The following is a 14,786-nucleotide window of genomic DNA, read 5'->3' as shown; positions in this document are numbered from 1 at the left end:
CCAAACATTCCAGTGATTGACATCATGAGCATCGATCCACGCATTTGGGATACGATGACATGCATCAACCAAGTCAGCGAACCTGACCACCTGATCCCGTTAGTCGCCTCTTACGACAAGCATAGTCGCCTTTTACGGCAAGCATGGTTTGCTGAAGACCTATTCTACCTGGATCATTACAGGTCCTAGTACATGCATTTCCTACCCTGAGTTGCCAAAGAGCGAGGTACTTGTGTGAAAGGCTCAGGGAACACATTTCACATGCATAATGCCGGGCTGACTCACAAAGTGTTCTCACAGTTGGGCATAGAGTTCTTGTATATATTTTAACATATAGTTATTAGTGAGTGAGTGAGTATGGTTTTACGCCACTTTTAGCAATATTCCAGCAATATCTTGACAGGGGACACCAGAAATGGGCTTCACACATTGTACCCATGCCGGGAATCGAACCCGGGTCTTTGGCATGACAAGCGAACTCTTTCACCACTAGGCTACCCGAGAACAGTACCCACACCAAGATTGCTGTTTACAGAGCCTGCTTCCTCAGCAACAAAGCTATATAGCAGAGAGTCTTGACCCTCTCCTCCAAACAAGAAAAGAACTCATTGCAGCCTGAGGTGTTTCCTTGGAATTAGTTGAGAGTGTCTGAGACGTGAACACTGAAGTTCTCTCCCACGCCATGAGTCTCTTCACCCTGCTCAACAGCTCTGACTTCGCTGGCCAACACATGGGGGACAGGAGGCACCTGAAGGACCTCTTGTGGAGCGAGCTTACCTCCGGCAAAATGGCATGTGGACATCCCAACCTCTGCTTCAAAGGAGGGACTTGAGGGCACTGGACATGGATGTCACGAGGTGGGTGGAACTCGCAGCCGATCGCGGACAATGGAGGCAGGAGCTCAAGAGAGGCAAGGCCAAGTCGCCAAGGAAAAAACAGACTCGATGGAAGAACAGCCAGAGTACAACTCCAGCAGGTTTGCATTTCACTCTACAAGTGCAGACACTGCAACAGGGACTGGCTCTTCCAGTGCCAACTGACTTTCCTTCAATCCGGGTGCAGATCCATGGTCTAAGTTTTCACCCTTGCCATTTCAAGGCTGTTTTTCTCTGTTACAACAGACTCGCTCGGGATTGAACTATCCAATACTGATAGTTCAGAGAGTCAAATTTCCGCTGAAAAAGCGAAGACAAATATTTTCGAAGTATTTCAAATTTTCAATCAACTTGCCCAATAAGGCAAAGACAGGCATTCCACTGTCTGACACTGCACATAAGGCAAGGCCAGGCATTCCACTGTCTGACACTGCACATAAGGCATGGACAGGCATTCCACTGGCAGACACTGCACATAAGGCAAGGACAGGCATTCCACTGTCTGACACTGCACATAACGCAAGGACAGGCATTCCACTGGCAGACACTGCACATAAGGCATGGTCAGGCATTCCACTGGCAGACACTGCACATAAGGCAAAGACAGGCATTCCACTGTCTGACACTGCACATAAGGCAAGGACAGGCATTCCACTGGCAGACACTGCACATAAGGCAAGGACAGGCATTCCACTGTCTGACACTGCACATAAGGCATGGACAGGCATTCCACTGGCAGACACTGCACATAAGGCAAGGACAGGCATTCCACTGGCAGACACTGCACATAAGGCAAGGACAGGCATTCCACTGGCAGACACTGCACATAAGGCAAGGACAGGCATTCCACTGGCAGACACTGCACATAAGGCAAGGACAGGCATTCCCCTGGCAGACACTGCACATAAGGCAAAGACAGGCATTCCACTGGCAGACACTGCACATAAGGCAAGGCCAGGCATTCCACTGTCTGACACTGCACATAAGGCAAGGACAGGCATTCCACTGTCTGACACTGCACATAAGGCAAAGACAGGCATTCCACTGGCAGACACTGCACATAAGGCAAGGACAGGCATTCCACTGGCAGACACTGCACATAAGGCAAGGACAGGCATTCCCCTGGCAGACACTGCACATAAGGCAAAGACAGGCATTCCCCTGGCAGACACTGCACATAAGGCAAGGACAGGCATTCCACTGGCAGACACTGCACATAAGGCAAGGACAGGCATTCCACTGGCAGACACTGCACATAAGGCAAGGACAGGCATTCCACTGTCTGACACTGCACATAAGGCAAGGCCAGGCATTCCACTGTCTGACACTGCACATAAGGCAAAGACAGGCATTCCACTGGCAGACACTGCACATAAGGCAAGGACAGGCATTCCACTGGCAGACACTGCACATAAGGCAAGGACAGGCATTCCCCTGGCAGACACTGCACATAAGGCAAAGACAGGCATTCCCCTGGCAGACACTGCACATAAGGCAAGGACAGGCATTCCACTGGCAGACACTGCACATAAGGCAAGGACAGGCATTCCACTGGCAGACACTGCACATAAGGCAAGGACAGGCATTCCACTGTCTGACACTGCACATAAGGCAAGGACAGGCATTCCACTGTCTGACACTGCACATAAGGCAAGGACAGGCATTCCACTGTCTGACACTGCACATAAGGCATGGACAGGCATTCCACTGGCAGACACTGCACATAAGGCAAGGACAGGCATTCCACTGGCAGACACTGCACATAAGGCAAGGACAGGCATTCCACTGGCAGACACTGCACATAAGGCAAGGACAGGCATTCCACTGGCAGACACTGCACATAAGGCAAAGACAGGCATTCCACTGTCTGACACTGCACATAAGGCAAGGACAGGCATTCCCCTGGCAGACACTGCACATAAGGCAAGGACAGGCATTCCACTGTCTGACACTGCACATAAGCCAAAGACAGGCATTCCACTGTCTGACACTGCACATAAGGCAAGGACAGGCATTCCCCTGGCAGACACTGCACATAAGGCAAGGACAGGCATTCCACTGGCAGACACTGCACATAAGGCAAGGACAGGCATTCCACCGGCAGACACTGCACATAAGGCAAGGACAGGTATTCCACTGGCAGACACTGCACATAAGGCAAGGACAGGCATTCCACTGCACATAAGGCAAGGACAGGCATTCCACTGGCAGACACTGCACATAAGGCAAGGCCAGGCATTCCATGAGCTTACAGATATACAGCAAACCAGCTGCTGACAGTTGAGAGTTGTTCTTAATATGTTCTAAGTTTCCCAGGTTTGGTGTAAGAGATGACTTCAAATGAGAATCAGGTGGTAACTTGGCTAATATTATCTCTCTCTGACAGCCCTGATCCTTCCTCATGCGATTAATCCCAAGTTTGTGTGATTCTGACTTTCAGGTGCAGACATAGCCATAATATTGATGACTACAGCATAAGGCAACAGTCCGTCACTTAGTCAGTTTCAAGCTGATGCTATTGTGAACCCAGTGCACTGACTGACAACCCCTATCCTGCTCCCACAGAAAGTGAGAGAATGCATAAGCAAGATTCAAACAGAAAACTTTAATAAAGAATAGTATTTTATATCAATCAAACACATCAAATGATTGTGTATAAGGACTAGAATAAAATATTTCATTGCATAATCATCTATGCATACATGTCATAAACCATTATAAAATCATTCAATGTATACAGCAGAATTAATAAAAATATGCATTTAACAGGATCACAGTCATTTCCCTTGACTTGAAAGGCCATATATGCAACCATTTAGTTATCTACAGCTCTGGATTAATCAGGCTTTTACAAGTGCAACATTTTTTTTCTTGTATGTAGCTGCATCTCTCGCCCTCCATTCATGCACAATGTTATACAGATCCATCACTTGTTGATCCAGCCTCGGACACTGGGCCATGTCAGCGAGTTCATCATTATATGCCCACTGCCTCGGCCCCATGTGGTGTGCATACCGAGGAAGCAGCCCCTCGGAGAGGCGATGTTGATAATCCATCTCTGTGTCTAGGTCCATAGCTTGCCGTGACGGCAACTTCAAGGATCCATCCAATGCTGATAGAGCTACAAGAATTTGAAAATGGAACTGTGGGAAGGGGCAGACAACTTTGCAAATTCCTATAAAAGACAGTGACGGAAATTCTGTATGGATTATATGCTTGTAAAGGGGGGTAACTCTTTCATTTTCTATCTTGATATTGCAAGATTCAGAGAGAAATGGGAAGGTGTATTTGTATCCTGTGCAGAAGACAACAGAGTCTATCTTTTGTTCCTCTTCGTTGGAGAAAATAACTGAATCTTCTGTGAAGCGGGCTATCCCAGGTTTCTGGTCTACGTTGGGAGGTAGTTTGGATTTTATGGGGGCTTTATTGTGACTGATGAACACCTGCAATAGAGAAGGATTGCATCAAACATGTGCATTCATTGTTTAATAATTTAGATTGTGGATTTTCCCATGCCTATGTGTCAGTTATCAAAATACAATTGTCATTGTAAAATCTGTTTTCTTAAATGATACCTTAAAAGTTGTAGGTCAAAAAAGGCAAATTATTTTGGTTACTTCACTACTGATGGTGTAGAATATTTCATTACTGAGACTAATTAACCAACTCAGTGGCTCAGTGACTCTCAAGATCTTAATTTATTGATACATTTGTGACATCAGGTATCAACGGACCCTTAAACCATTTAAATTAAAAAAATACCTACAAGAGAAATGTTCTTCACAGTGGTCTAAACTACTTTTCACAATAAGCTACATAAGGAATCTTGCATCATGAAGATGGTACTTTGGTCAAAGGTCAAAGGTCAAAAGTTCAAAAGGCCATGATGGAGTGTGTCCCACCTCAAAGGGACCATTTTACTGTCTATCAAACAAATTTAGTTTCATCCGAATCATTTGTCTTTGTAGAATCTGCAGCTGCCTTAGCCTGTGTTGTGACATTGTAGTTTAATCACCTTAATACTTCATATTCCGACACTGTACAAGCCCTGTGAATAATTTCATAAGTAACAAGATGCTGATGGTTTTTAAAGGAGGAATATGCTGGGATCAACTGCTGGTCCTTTGCCCTTGGCCTGCAGAAATAACAGAGGGGCAAGGCAAATGGGACCAAATATATTCTATATGTACCAGTACACATCATATATACAGCAGTTGAAACATTTGGAGGGACAGTCTTTTTCATCATCAGCTGTCCCTGCTGACTTGCAGTTTCTTTTTTCATTTATTATTGATTTGTTTTAAATAAAAAAAATAATTAAATATCTAATATTTAATTTCTTTCCACGAACTATGGAATAAGTTGTTACACATGTCTAGTTGAGCTTACTGTGTGAGCAACAGTGCTTAGTTCCACCATGATGTCCATGCCAGATGACTGAGCACCAAGACACACGACACGCTGATGCTTGAAGGAATCAGGCTCCCGGTAGTCGTGGCTGTGAAACACACGACCTCTGAACTTGTCCAGGCCTGGCATGTCCGGGAACAAGGGAATGGAATAATGCCTGGAACATGTCAATCATGAACTTCACTACATTTCAGTTTACATAGTCTCTGCAACTTTATGTTAAAACATGTGTTTGATAGTGTGAAGGGATTGTAGTTAAACATGATTCTGATCATTTCAGATCAATGATACAAGTAAGGGTTTTATGTGTATATGTACCATATTCTCATCTCTGTACCACATAAATGCTCTATTTTTGTACCAGGTCCCAAGTAGGTGTTTTAGTACAATAAAATTCTATTCTATTCTATTGTCAAAGCAAATCACTGGTCTTGAGGGAAATAAAGTTGGTTTCAACAAGTACATATTCTTATGTGCATACCTGCCGCTTTGATTACTTTCCATGTCCTCCAAACTGACCATGAGGTTTTTCAATGCTAACACAAACCACTGAACATGAAACACAGTGTAGCACAAACTAATTTTAGCCAGAAATTATCTGCACATATGAAGTGAGTGAGTGAGTTTTGTTTAATACCCCTTTCAACAGTATCTCAGTTACATAATGGGTAGAATAGGTGCTCAGCAACCCATGCTTGCCGTAAAAGGCGACTATGCTTGTCATAAGATGCGACTAACAGGATCGGGTGGTCAGGCTCTCTGACTTGGTCGATGCATGACATCACATCTAAAATGCGTGGATCGATGCTCATGATGTCAATCGCTGGTCAGTCTAGTCCAGACATGATTATTTACAGACTGCCATCATATAGCTGAAATATTGCTGATTGGGGGTTAAACAACAAATAAACAAACATAATGGCATGTCAGTTTGATGTGGGAGGAAAGCCGGAAGTGATGCAGGTCTAAGATTTTCACCACTTTCCTGAAACCCATGAGCACATGTATGGTGCAGCCAAACCTAGAAACATAATCAGGCAGAACCTCGGATTCAAACCCATGCTAGGATCCTGGCATGCAAGGGATGTAACTCTGCACAGCAAATTTGCCTCCACCACCCCTGTACATTCTGGGGTGACTAAATGAGTTCTATTTCTTTCTGATTCCAGCCCAGGTCAATGGACTAGGATCCAGTGCCAGCGATGGTACATACTCCCACTCCTCTTCTCAGCCTAGTGGAAATTACTGTTGTTCAAAGCACAGCTGCAGGCTTTTTCCAGTTAAACATCATTAATCGACCACATAGCCTAAATTAACATCCAGGTAAATCTACCCAAGACGCTAAATTTCAGAGGCTATTTTATGCAAACATGTATTTAATGCAGACTGTGACATTTGGCTATGCCTTAGATAAGATGGAGTGACCAGTGATGATACAAAAGTGTTCCATGTTAACCTTTATTTCAATTATATCTTGTCACTTGTCCTGTTCACTATAACAGGGACTGAGGTGTTTAAGTGTTCATTCATCATGCAGATGACCCTGGTTCAAATCCCCTCATGGGTGAAGTCCCCTTGCCATAATTTGAAAAGAATGTTTGTTAAAATCTGCGTACAACCATACTTCCTCGCTCACTCTGTCTACAAATAATATAGGAAGGCGCCAAAACCCCCTCCCATGAATCCCGTCACACCTGAATCCCGAATACTACTTAACACAAATCTCAAAGAGTCATGTCAGAATTCACTCGACAACGACAGAACGAAAACCCAAAGTTAATGAAAGGTTGCGATTTGATTTGAAATTACTGAAAATATCTTTATATATTTATATATATATAAGATAGATACACGATAAATCGTAAAGAACAGTGAAGAACAAAGCATGATTTATTTCACGAAAAAACATTGTTCTATCATGATGTATTCGAATATTCGATCGCAACTTGATGACGTCACATACTGGACAATGTTATTTTTGAGAGGGAAGTGCCCAGTTTGTTGATTCCCATAGATGTAGCCAGGCTACGCAGATTAAAGCAGTGGCCGAATGATCGCATCGAAAAGTGGGAGAGATGTGACAATCGGTATTAAGAGAACAGGTACAGATGATCAACTGAGAATATGCGGGAAATACCAACTTCACCCACGCGTTCGTAAGATGGACTTGTCCAACATTTCTGAGGTCTGATTCTATTCAGGAGTCAGCATTATTAAAATTTGGGTAAATATTTTTAAAGTTTGTACATTTTATCAACATCCTTAAATAGGCTGTACATGATGTTGATATCATGTAAGAAATACACGACTTGTGGTCATTGTTTATCGTCCAATAAAACATTGCAGTGAGAATAAACCAGTCGGGGCTGCACCCCTCATGGTTTATTCTCCTTGCAGTAGCGGAAAAGTAAAATTGGGAAGTGTTTCACTCAACGCTTGTTTCCAGGGAGTGTAATTCTTATTAAGAAGTTAATGTGCATTGAACGTAAATCATAATTCCCCTTCAATACAGATTATTCTTTTTCAGCAAAAATGTATTTTGTATGCATTATCAATGTATTTCGATAGGAGTCGAATGGAAAGCTTATCAGTCAAAGAGCTAGATAAATTACTTTACCCATAATTTAGTTCACTGTTCACATCTTAGAGCCAGATTTCGTATTTGCCCAATAATTGTTGATATAACAGGGCTGATAATAAAATCTGTCAGTCAATGTCAACAGCAAGGAGTTTGTCTGTGGCTGAGAGGCACTTAAACAATAATCTTAATTTATATGTATTTTATTAACATATACCACTACCAGATCCCATGTGTGTGTTTTGGCTACCACACAGTTGCCAAGATGGCTGGGATCTGGTGGGATGGGCAAGATGTGAGACATCTTCAGCGTGTTCAGAGCATACCTGACTACGGCCCATTTATTTGCAACAACTGATACAAGAAAACATGTTTCCCACTTTAATTCTAATGCATATGAATACTAACTGGTCAATGCAGTGGATTATATTATTCATAGTCTAGACATTAGGTGAGACTAACTAAAAGAAATTACTTTGCTTGTCGCTTATTTGTTTATCGCTGCCATTTCTCAAATGCTGTTTTCCTGGAAAAGGTGTTGTCAATTAACTACAATCAGCTTTTAACAGATACAGCTAAAGTTATTCCGTTTCATTTGACTGAGTTTCCCATAGCAGCTGTGCATGTATTCAGCTAACGACCTCTGTCAAATCCGATAGCGTTTCTTTTTGTTCGCATTAAAATGCATTCGGTTCCAATATGGAAGCTATGCTACCAATATGCCTTCATTTTAAATCCATTCAACACTTTTTTATTCAACAGGATAGGAGGGCTAGGCCTGATACAGAGCATACAATCAGCATATGTACTTTAATCACCAGCTGTTAGCTACTCATTCCCATGTAAACAGTTTGTGTTTGTCGTTTTAATTAGACCTACTGTCATGAATCTATACCATATGGCATACCTACCCATTACAAACAATAACTGCATCAAACAATTCCGTCTTTTTGGTGGTTTCATTGAGAACATCACTAAACTCCACTTCCCATTTTGGTTCCGATTTGTCTCGCTTGAGAGGATGTACACGATCTACTCTAGTCTGAAACTGCAAGTGGGGAGAAAAAAGTCATTGTTGGAATGGGTTTTTTCAGTTTCATAAACAAAGCATCTTTCTTCAAGAATTAAGATTTGAAGGTCTTTTTTGTGTTCACTGTCAGCCTGGTCAATGTAGGTGACTTCTTAAGACGAGAGGGCTTCGAGTGGCCCAGCCACCAGAAACTGCTGTGCAGAGTTGCTTCTGATGATTGTTGGTTCAAATCCGAGTGTTGCCCTGATTATGATCCTTGGTTTGTCAGCACCAGATACCTGCTTCTGGGTATCAGACAAGTGGTGCATGTCCCAAACCTTGGTCACTTTAGGATTTCCTCACACAGTAAACTGAACGCTTTAACACAGCTGAAAAACTGTTCTCAGTAGCACTAACTCACTCACTCACTCACTCACTCACAGGACAATGTTAAGTCCATCAATTGGCTGGTAAACATTGTTGAGTGAGCCATTGAGTTACCAGTGAGGAATTTCCTAACATCAGTGTACTAGATCAATGCAAATATGTGAGGGTGAAAATGATGGTCCATGTTTAAAATCGTATTGAAATCTAATGTAAAATGTACTCCAGTTAACAAGTATATGGACATATCGTTACATCACTAATGTTTCAGAAGTAACAGGCCACAGGACCCATATTGCTAGGAAATGCTGGGTCATTTGTAATTTATGAGGTCACTGACCTTCTACACATGACAAACTGAAGCAGTGTCATATGTGGTGGACGGTGCATTAGGCTTATTGGTAAATAACAATCCTAGCACCAGAATCATATGTTTCTATAATATGTTCACTTTCATTTTAAATAAGAAAATATGAAAAACATGCTTGTCTCAGGTAAAGTTAAATAGAGACAAGTACTGAAGCAGACATTTCTAATTAAGAAATTCCTTCTATTAATGTTTTTGTTCAAATTAAAAACCTTATTATTATTATGTTCAATGTAAAAATTATATTAAAAAAATTAAATCTTCAAAAATTAACTGACATGAAATTAGGTGAAGATAATTGTTTATTTTTAAACAGACCTAGGGGAGGAAAACTTAAATGTTAATTTCATGACAAGTGAATAATAATAAACCTTAGACTGATGCATGGGCGGATACAGAAGGGGGGTGCGGGGGTGCACCCACCCCTTTTTATTTCGAAAAAAATCTTTATTTCTGTATAAATTACCACCAAAGACAATAAATAGATCTTAATTGTGCACCCCCCCTTTTCAAAAAAGCTGTATCCGCCCATGTGATGTGTTGTTTGTTTTCAAATAACTGTACCTTGATTTTGTCAGTGATCTTGAAGTTGTCGCTGTATTCTTGTAAATACTGCAGGACATCGTGATGCCATATGAAAGATGGCAGGGTTTCCTTGAAAGGAAAGTCAGGAAATGCCATTACTTCTTTGGGCAGATTTGTCCTGGAACAAGAACATCGCAAAACATTTAGTATAAGCGTTAGCCTTCACCTCCCTAAGTTTACACAATAGCTGTGTAGGTTCTTAGAGATGGGATTTGTTGGGAATCAGGGAGACAAAATTAGGAGACGTACATGTGATTTCAGACCAGCTGGTGTACTTGATGTAATTCTGAAAACATATATGTATTGACACTTAAAATACAAAATTTATCAGTAATTTTCCGGAGCACTTTCTTTCTCCAATAGATGTGAGACATATGGAAGAATTCATTTCAATTGTTCGTTGTTTATTGCCAAACTCAGCAATATGGCGATAGCCTCTAAATAATAAAGTCGGGACCAGTATGGGTGAGCCACTAATTACATTTTCATAAATGGTACAAAATTTATACGAAAGTAAAATATCTTTTTTTAACATTCTATGTAGATGTACTTTGTATTGTAATTTGTCAGAGAAGATTTTATGTATGTTTTGTATTAATATTAAAGCTTGTGTCCGAGTGCTTTGAGGTTATAATAGTTCAGGGCAAAACTATACTTTATTACGCTACACATGGGGGTAGAGCAGACTTTCTAAGGTGCCGAATTTAAAACTAAACAAGTATTTTATTGGAGAAGGGTTTAAAATCAAATCTGTACTAAACGTGCCATAACTTGAAAATCCTCGAACAGGGCTAACTGACGGGCTGTTCCACTTGATTGCCTGTAACCTTATGCTAAGAGACATATTTATGTTTTAAACATAATTCAGCACCACGAAAATTTGTTGTGTATTATTTAAATAGGTCATATTTCCTTATCCTTTCAGTGTGTGGTTATGCATAAACTCATGCTGCAATAAGGATTTTTAAATTTAAGTTTTAATATTAATTTGCTTGAATATAATCACAAGACTCAAAACATTCCACAAGTGCATTGTCAGGCCGATCTAACATGTACACATAGCCGATGTTGATGTTCGGTGTCACTGGTAATTGTGAGTTTAGGTATTTTCTGTTGTACAACTTGCAACTTTGTTTCCGCCACTAATGCTAGCAGACTGCAGCAACTGCAAACCATGAAACAGTGTGCTTATCATGTTGGTTGCACAACATGAAACTGTAACCAACGTTAATCAACAGCTTGGGGCGTGATATGGCATCAACGTGGGACGAACATGTGGGCAGCCGGTTTGTTTGACTGCTGTATATTGTTAAATGCTGTACACTAAGCAACAGGTGTATATGTATGTGGTAATGAAACTTTTCAAGGATTGCTCATTCCTTTGTCCTGACAGACATACATATTTCGTAGGGAACCAAGGCCCGCCTCGGACAATTTTGTTACTGCTGTGGCATGGACACAGTGGTTTGATTATGTTTGAGATAATGCTGTGGCATGAGAGATTGTTGGCACTCATCTTTCCATACTTCTGCCAAGGTAATAACATTCAAATAGTCTACAAGTTTAAAGAAACTTTTTCTCCGATAACAAATTTGGATGGGCCATCTTGTAATGACAGTATTGAAAGAACAATGTTGCCAAGGATACGTTAGATCATGGTGGAATTACTTTGACGTCGTGACATCAGACCCCATTATGATGTAACTCATAAAGGGAGCACCTTTAGAACCAGTACCACAACTTCTCGAGAGGACAATCTCTGCCGTAGGTCACATGTCTCAAAGACAAGCAACCAGTTTTTGTGAGAATCCATCGGACGCGAACTCGCTACCTTTGGATTGTTAGCCCGACAGCTAACCGACTGAGCTACATCCACACTGTGGAACTTAGTGCAAATTTACCTAGTTAGCCTATGCCCTTACGGAACTGAACGAAAACTGTCTAATAGGTGACGGACACTTACGAAGGTTACGGGTAGGCATGGTGTCTCGTGACTTTAGTCTATGGACACTTACGAATTATCCCAATGCCATTTGGCACACCCATACCATTCAGTAATCTTCAAGATACCGAGTGGTGAGGAATGAGCCGATATGGCGAGAACTGAAAACGGCTCCAGGCTTCAGACGTCAGGTGTCAGACGTCAGACGTTGAACTCGCGAGTACGCATGAATGACATGGTATTTAATAATTCGTCGGGTGATTTTTGCAATGATGATGTGGATAACAGTGAGGAACGAGGGAGGCATGAGCATGGCTAGCGATCACACAACGGTGAGTTCACTTTTGAATCAGTACTGAAAAAATGTAGGCGGTGAAAGTGGCTTATGTGAATGTTCCAGGACAGTTTCCAGTAGCCAAACTATTTGACACAAAACCATTTCATCCTTTTTACTTGATGTTTTTGTGTGAAGAATATTAGGAGCCGCTAAAGAATCTATAATAGCCACCAAATGGGTGTACCTAACCCTAATGATCGTAAAGGGTTGATTGATCGTAAAGGGCTAAGGATAGAGTTTTGGGTAACCTACCCTAACACTGTTGACATTTGGATGTGTTCACGCCAATATAATATCCCTAATAAACTACATTCTTGTGCATATTAATGACCGAAAAAATAATATATGTATATTAGTTCCCATTTATAACCATTTTAGCCACTTGAATTACGAATAAAACGAATAAAAAATAGAAGTGCTTTTGTAAACTAGCGCTTGCTGCAGCATGCTATATTTAGTAAACAAATATTCAAAACTCTCAACACCGCTGGGCGTATTCAATGACATTGTGTGTAGGGATGATAGATCATTCGGAGGAGCTTATGCACACTCGATGACCCATGACGTCATAGGGCATTGTTTCGCCGGTGTGACTGGCAACAAAATACTACAAATTAAGTCATAGGGTATTGTCACGTGTTTGAAAAGTGTGTGGTACTGTATTCTAAAGGTAGGCCGATAATTGCATATCAGTATATATTTCAAAGTCATCTGGCACTCACTTGAGGTTTTTATACATGCTGGAGTGTACCGGTAGTCCGTATTCGTCAGTTCCAACGCTGTCTGTGTACACCCATGTCCCTCCAACTTGCGGACACTGTTCAAAACAAACTCCCTCAAAAACGTCAGGTCTGGCCAACAGGTGACGCATGGCGCCGAGCCCGGCCGCACCCGCGCCGATCACGGCCACTCTTATCGGCATATTTCTGTGTAGAGACAATAAACTAGAATGTACTTGAGTGGAGAACTCTACAGACCTGAGACACTTGAAAACAGGATGACACTTACGAAACATGGGTCAGGTCGTCTGCAGGTGCCCGTTAGTACTTTTCTACAGACCCTTCGCACTTTCGCGGGACAGTCGTTAAGCGAACAACATTACAAGTCGATCAGGTTGCGCTGTGACTTTAGTTTAAAAGCAAACTTTGCGACATTTCTGTACCTTACTATATTTAAATGAAAGCAGAAGTGGTAGAATTGCTAGGCTGCTGATGTATCGGGACTAAGTAAAGGCAACACAGCTCTACAAATAACTAAAGCATGTATTTATGTTCAAATCAACATGCTAGCGACACGACCTGCATTAAATAGGTTCGTTGCCAACAACTTTGATATGAAAACGTATTCACATCAGCTCAGCTTGCATACAAGGTGCAGACAATATGAGTACTATATACAAAATATTATTTAAGCATTATCTGAAAGTGAAGGCGACCGATGTATACTACTCATAAGAAGTTAAGGAACTTTCGATTGTTTTCATGTGACTACAGTTAATTTGTTATGGCCATGACAGATTAACTATAGCTATATGAAAACATCCGGTGTTCTTGAATTTCTTTTGAGGATTAAATCATACAATTTCCCTGGTACAATTAGCATGACATTCCGCCAGTTAGCTCATATAAAACTGATCTTAAGAAACATAAACATGGCTAATGTTCTCACTCTTATTTCCTGGCTATTGCGAACAAGCCAATGACCTGGCCCCTGTTCCACAAAGCGATCGTAATGCTAAGATGATCGTAACTCCCATACTTTAACATAGACTTACGACAGTCGTAGCGCTACTGTCGGACCTGATTCGAGGGAAATATTCATGTGTCAACAGAGGCAATCCATGCAGGCATCCCCCGTGTCACGTTCTGTACAACATACGCCATGCATGTACAGGCCGTGACATGAACTCACTTTGACATTTGAGGGAGTTTGATTTTACGCCGCTTTGAGTGAGTGAGTATGGTTTTACGCCGCTTGTAGCACTATTCCAGCAATATCACGGTGGGGGACACCAGAAATGGACTTCACACATTGTACCCATGTAGGGAATGGAACCCGAAAGCCGTGTTCGCACCATCCAACAATCGATAGTTTTGAGAATATGGTTTGATATGCATATAATTACTAGGCTATATATTTGTCTATAATTTCATACTGACATGCTTGTCTTCGGGGAAACATCAAAGGATTATCTTCAAGCGAAACAATCCGCTACTGTCAACCAAGTTGTATCCGACCTTCTGCTGTGTCATAGTCACGAGACCTGGTTACTTCCGTTCGGTATCTTATCTTCCCCACA

The 14,786-nt window shown here is 41.6% G+C and overlaps 2 protein-coding genes across 3 annotated transcripts; both read right to left on the bottom strand.

Moving 5' to 3' along the window:
- Positions 1-634: 634 nt before the first annotated feature.
- Positions 635-2,968, bottom strand: LOC125381621. The gene is made up of 2 exons (XM_048398711.1): positions 1,231-2,968; positions 635-837 (listed from the first exon to the last, which is right to left on the bottom strand). Exons 1-2 carry the CDS (start codon positions 2,966-2,968, stop codon positions 635-637), a joined length of 1,941 nt encoding a protein of 646 aa, XP_048254668.1.
- Positions 2,969-3,481: 513 nt separating this feature from the next.
- LOC124135347 (flavin-containing monooxygenase FMO GS-OX-like 4) lies at positions 3,482-14,786 on the bottom strand. 2 transcript variants are annotated; one of them, XM_046500635.2, is made up of 6 exons: positions 14,647-14,786; positions 13,210-13,413; positions 10,188-10,326; positions 8,775-8,911; positions 5,265-5,442; positions 3,482-4,318 (listed from the first exon to the last, which is right to left on the bottom strand). In XM_046500635.2, the coding sequence occupies exons 2-6, from the start codon at positions 13,407-13,409 to the stop codon at positions 3,716-3,718; spliced, it is 1,257 nt and encodes a 418-aa protein (XP_046356591.2). In that variant the 5' UTR covers positions 13,410-13,413; positions 14,647-14,786; the 3' UTR covers positions 3,482-3,715. The 2 variants fall into 2 exon arrangements, with proteins under 2 accessions (XP_046356591.2, XP_046356592.2); XM_046500636.2 differs by lacking the exon at positions 14,647-14,786 and adding an exon at positions 13,496-13,607.

The sequence above is a fragment of the Haliotis rufescens genome, unplaced genomic scaffold (assembly GCF_023055435.1).
Source record: "Haliotis rufescens isolate VD_foot unplaced genomic scaffold, xgHalRufe1.0.p SCAF_19, whole genome shotgun sequence".
Lineage (NCBI taxonomy): Eukaryota > Metazoa > Mollusca > Gastropoda > Lepetellida > Haliotidae > Haliotis > Haliotis rufescens.
The sequence above is the reverse complement of the archived record's forward strand: the minus strand, read 5'-3'. Positions and strand labels throughout refer to the sequence as shown.

What these genes read in the sequence shown, in the direction of transcription:
- LOC125381621 (XM_048398711.1), bottom strand. Translation starts at nt 2,968, where the DNA reads ATGCCTGTCCTTGCCTTATGTGCAGTGTCTGCCAGTGGAATGCCTGTC. An exon ending in GCCTGTCTTTGCCTTATTGG is followed by an intron (nt 838 to 1,230) that starts GCAAGTTGATTG and finishes ATCCATGTCCAG; the next exon opens with TGCCCTCAAGTCCCTCCTTT.
- LOC124135347 (XM_046500635.2), bottom strand. Translation starts at nt 13,409, where the DNA reads ATGCCGATAAGAGTGGCCGTGATCGGCGCGGGTGCGGCCGGGCTCGGC. An exon ending in GCAGTTATTGTTTGTAATGG is followed by an intron (nt 5,443 to 8,774) that starts GTAGGTATGCCA and finishes GACATGTTCCAG; the next exon opens with GCATTATTCCATTCCCTTGT. An exon ending in TAAGCACTGTTGCTCACACA is followed by an intron (nt 4,319 to 5,264) that starts GTAAGCTCAACT and finishes TCTCTATTGCAG; the next exon opens with GTGTTCATCAGTCACAATAA.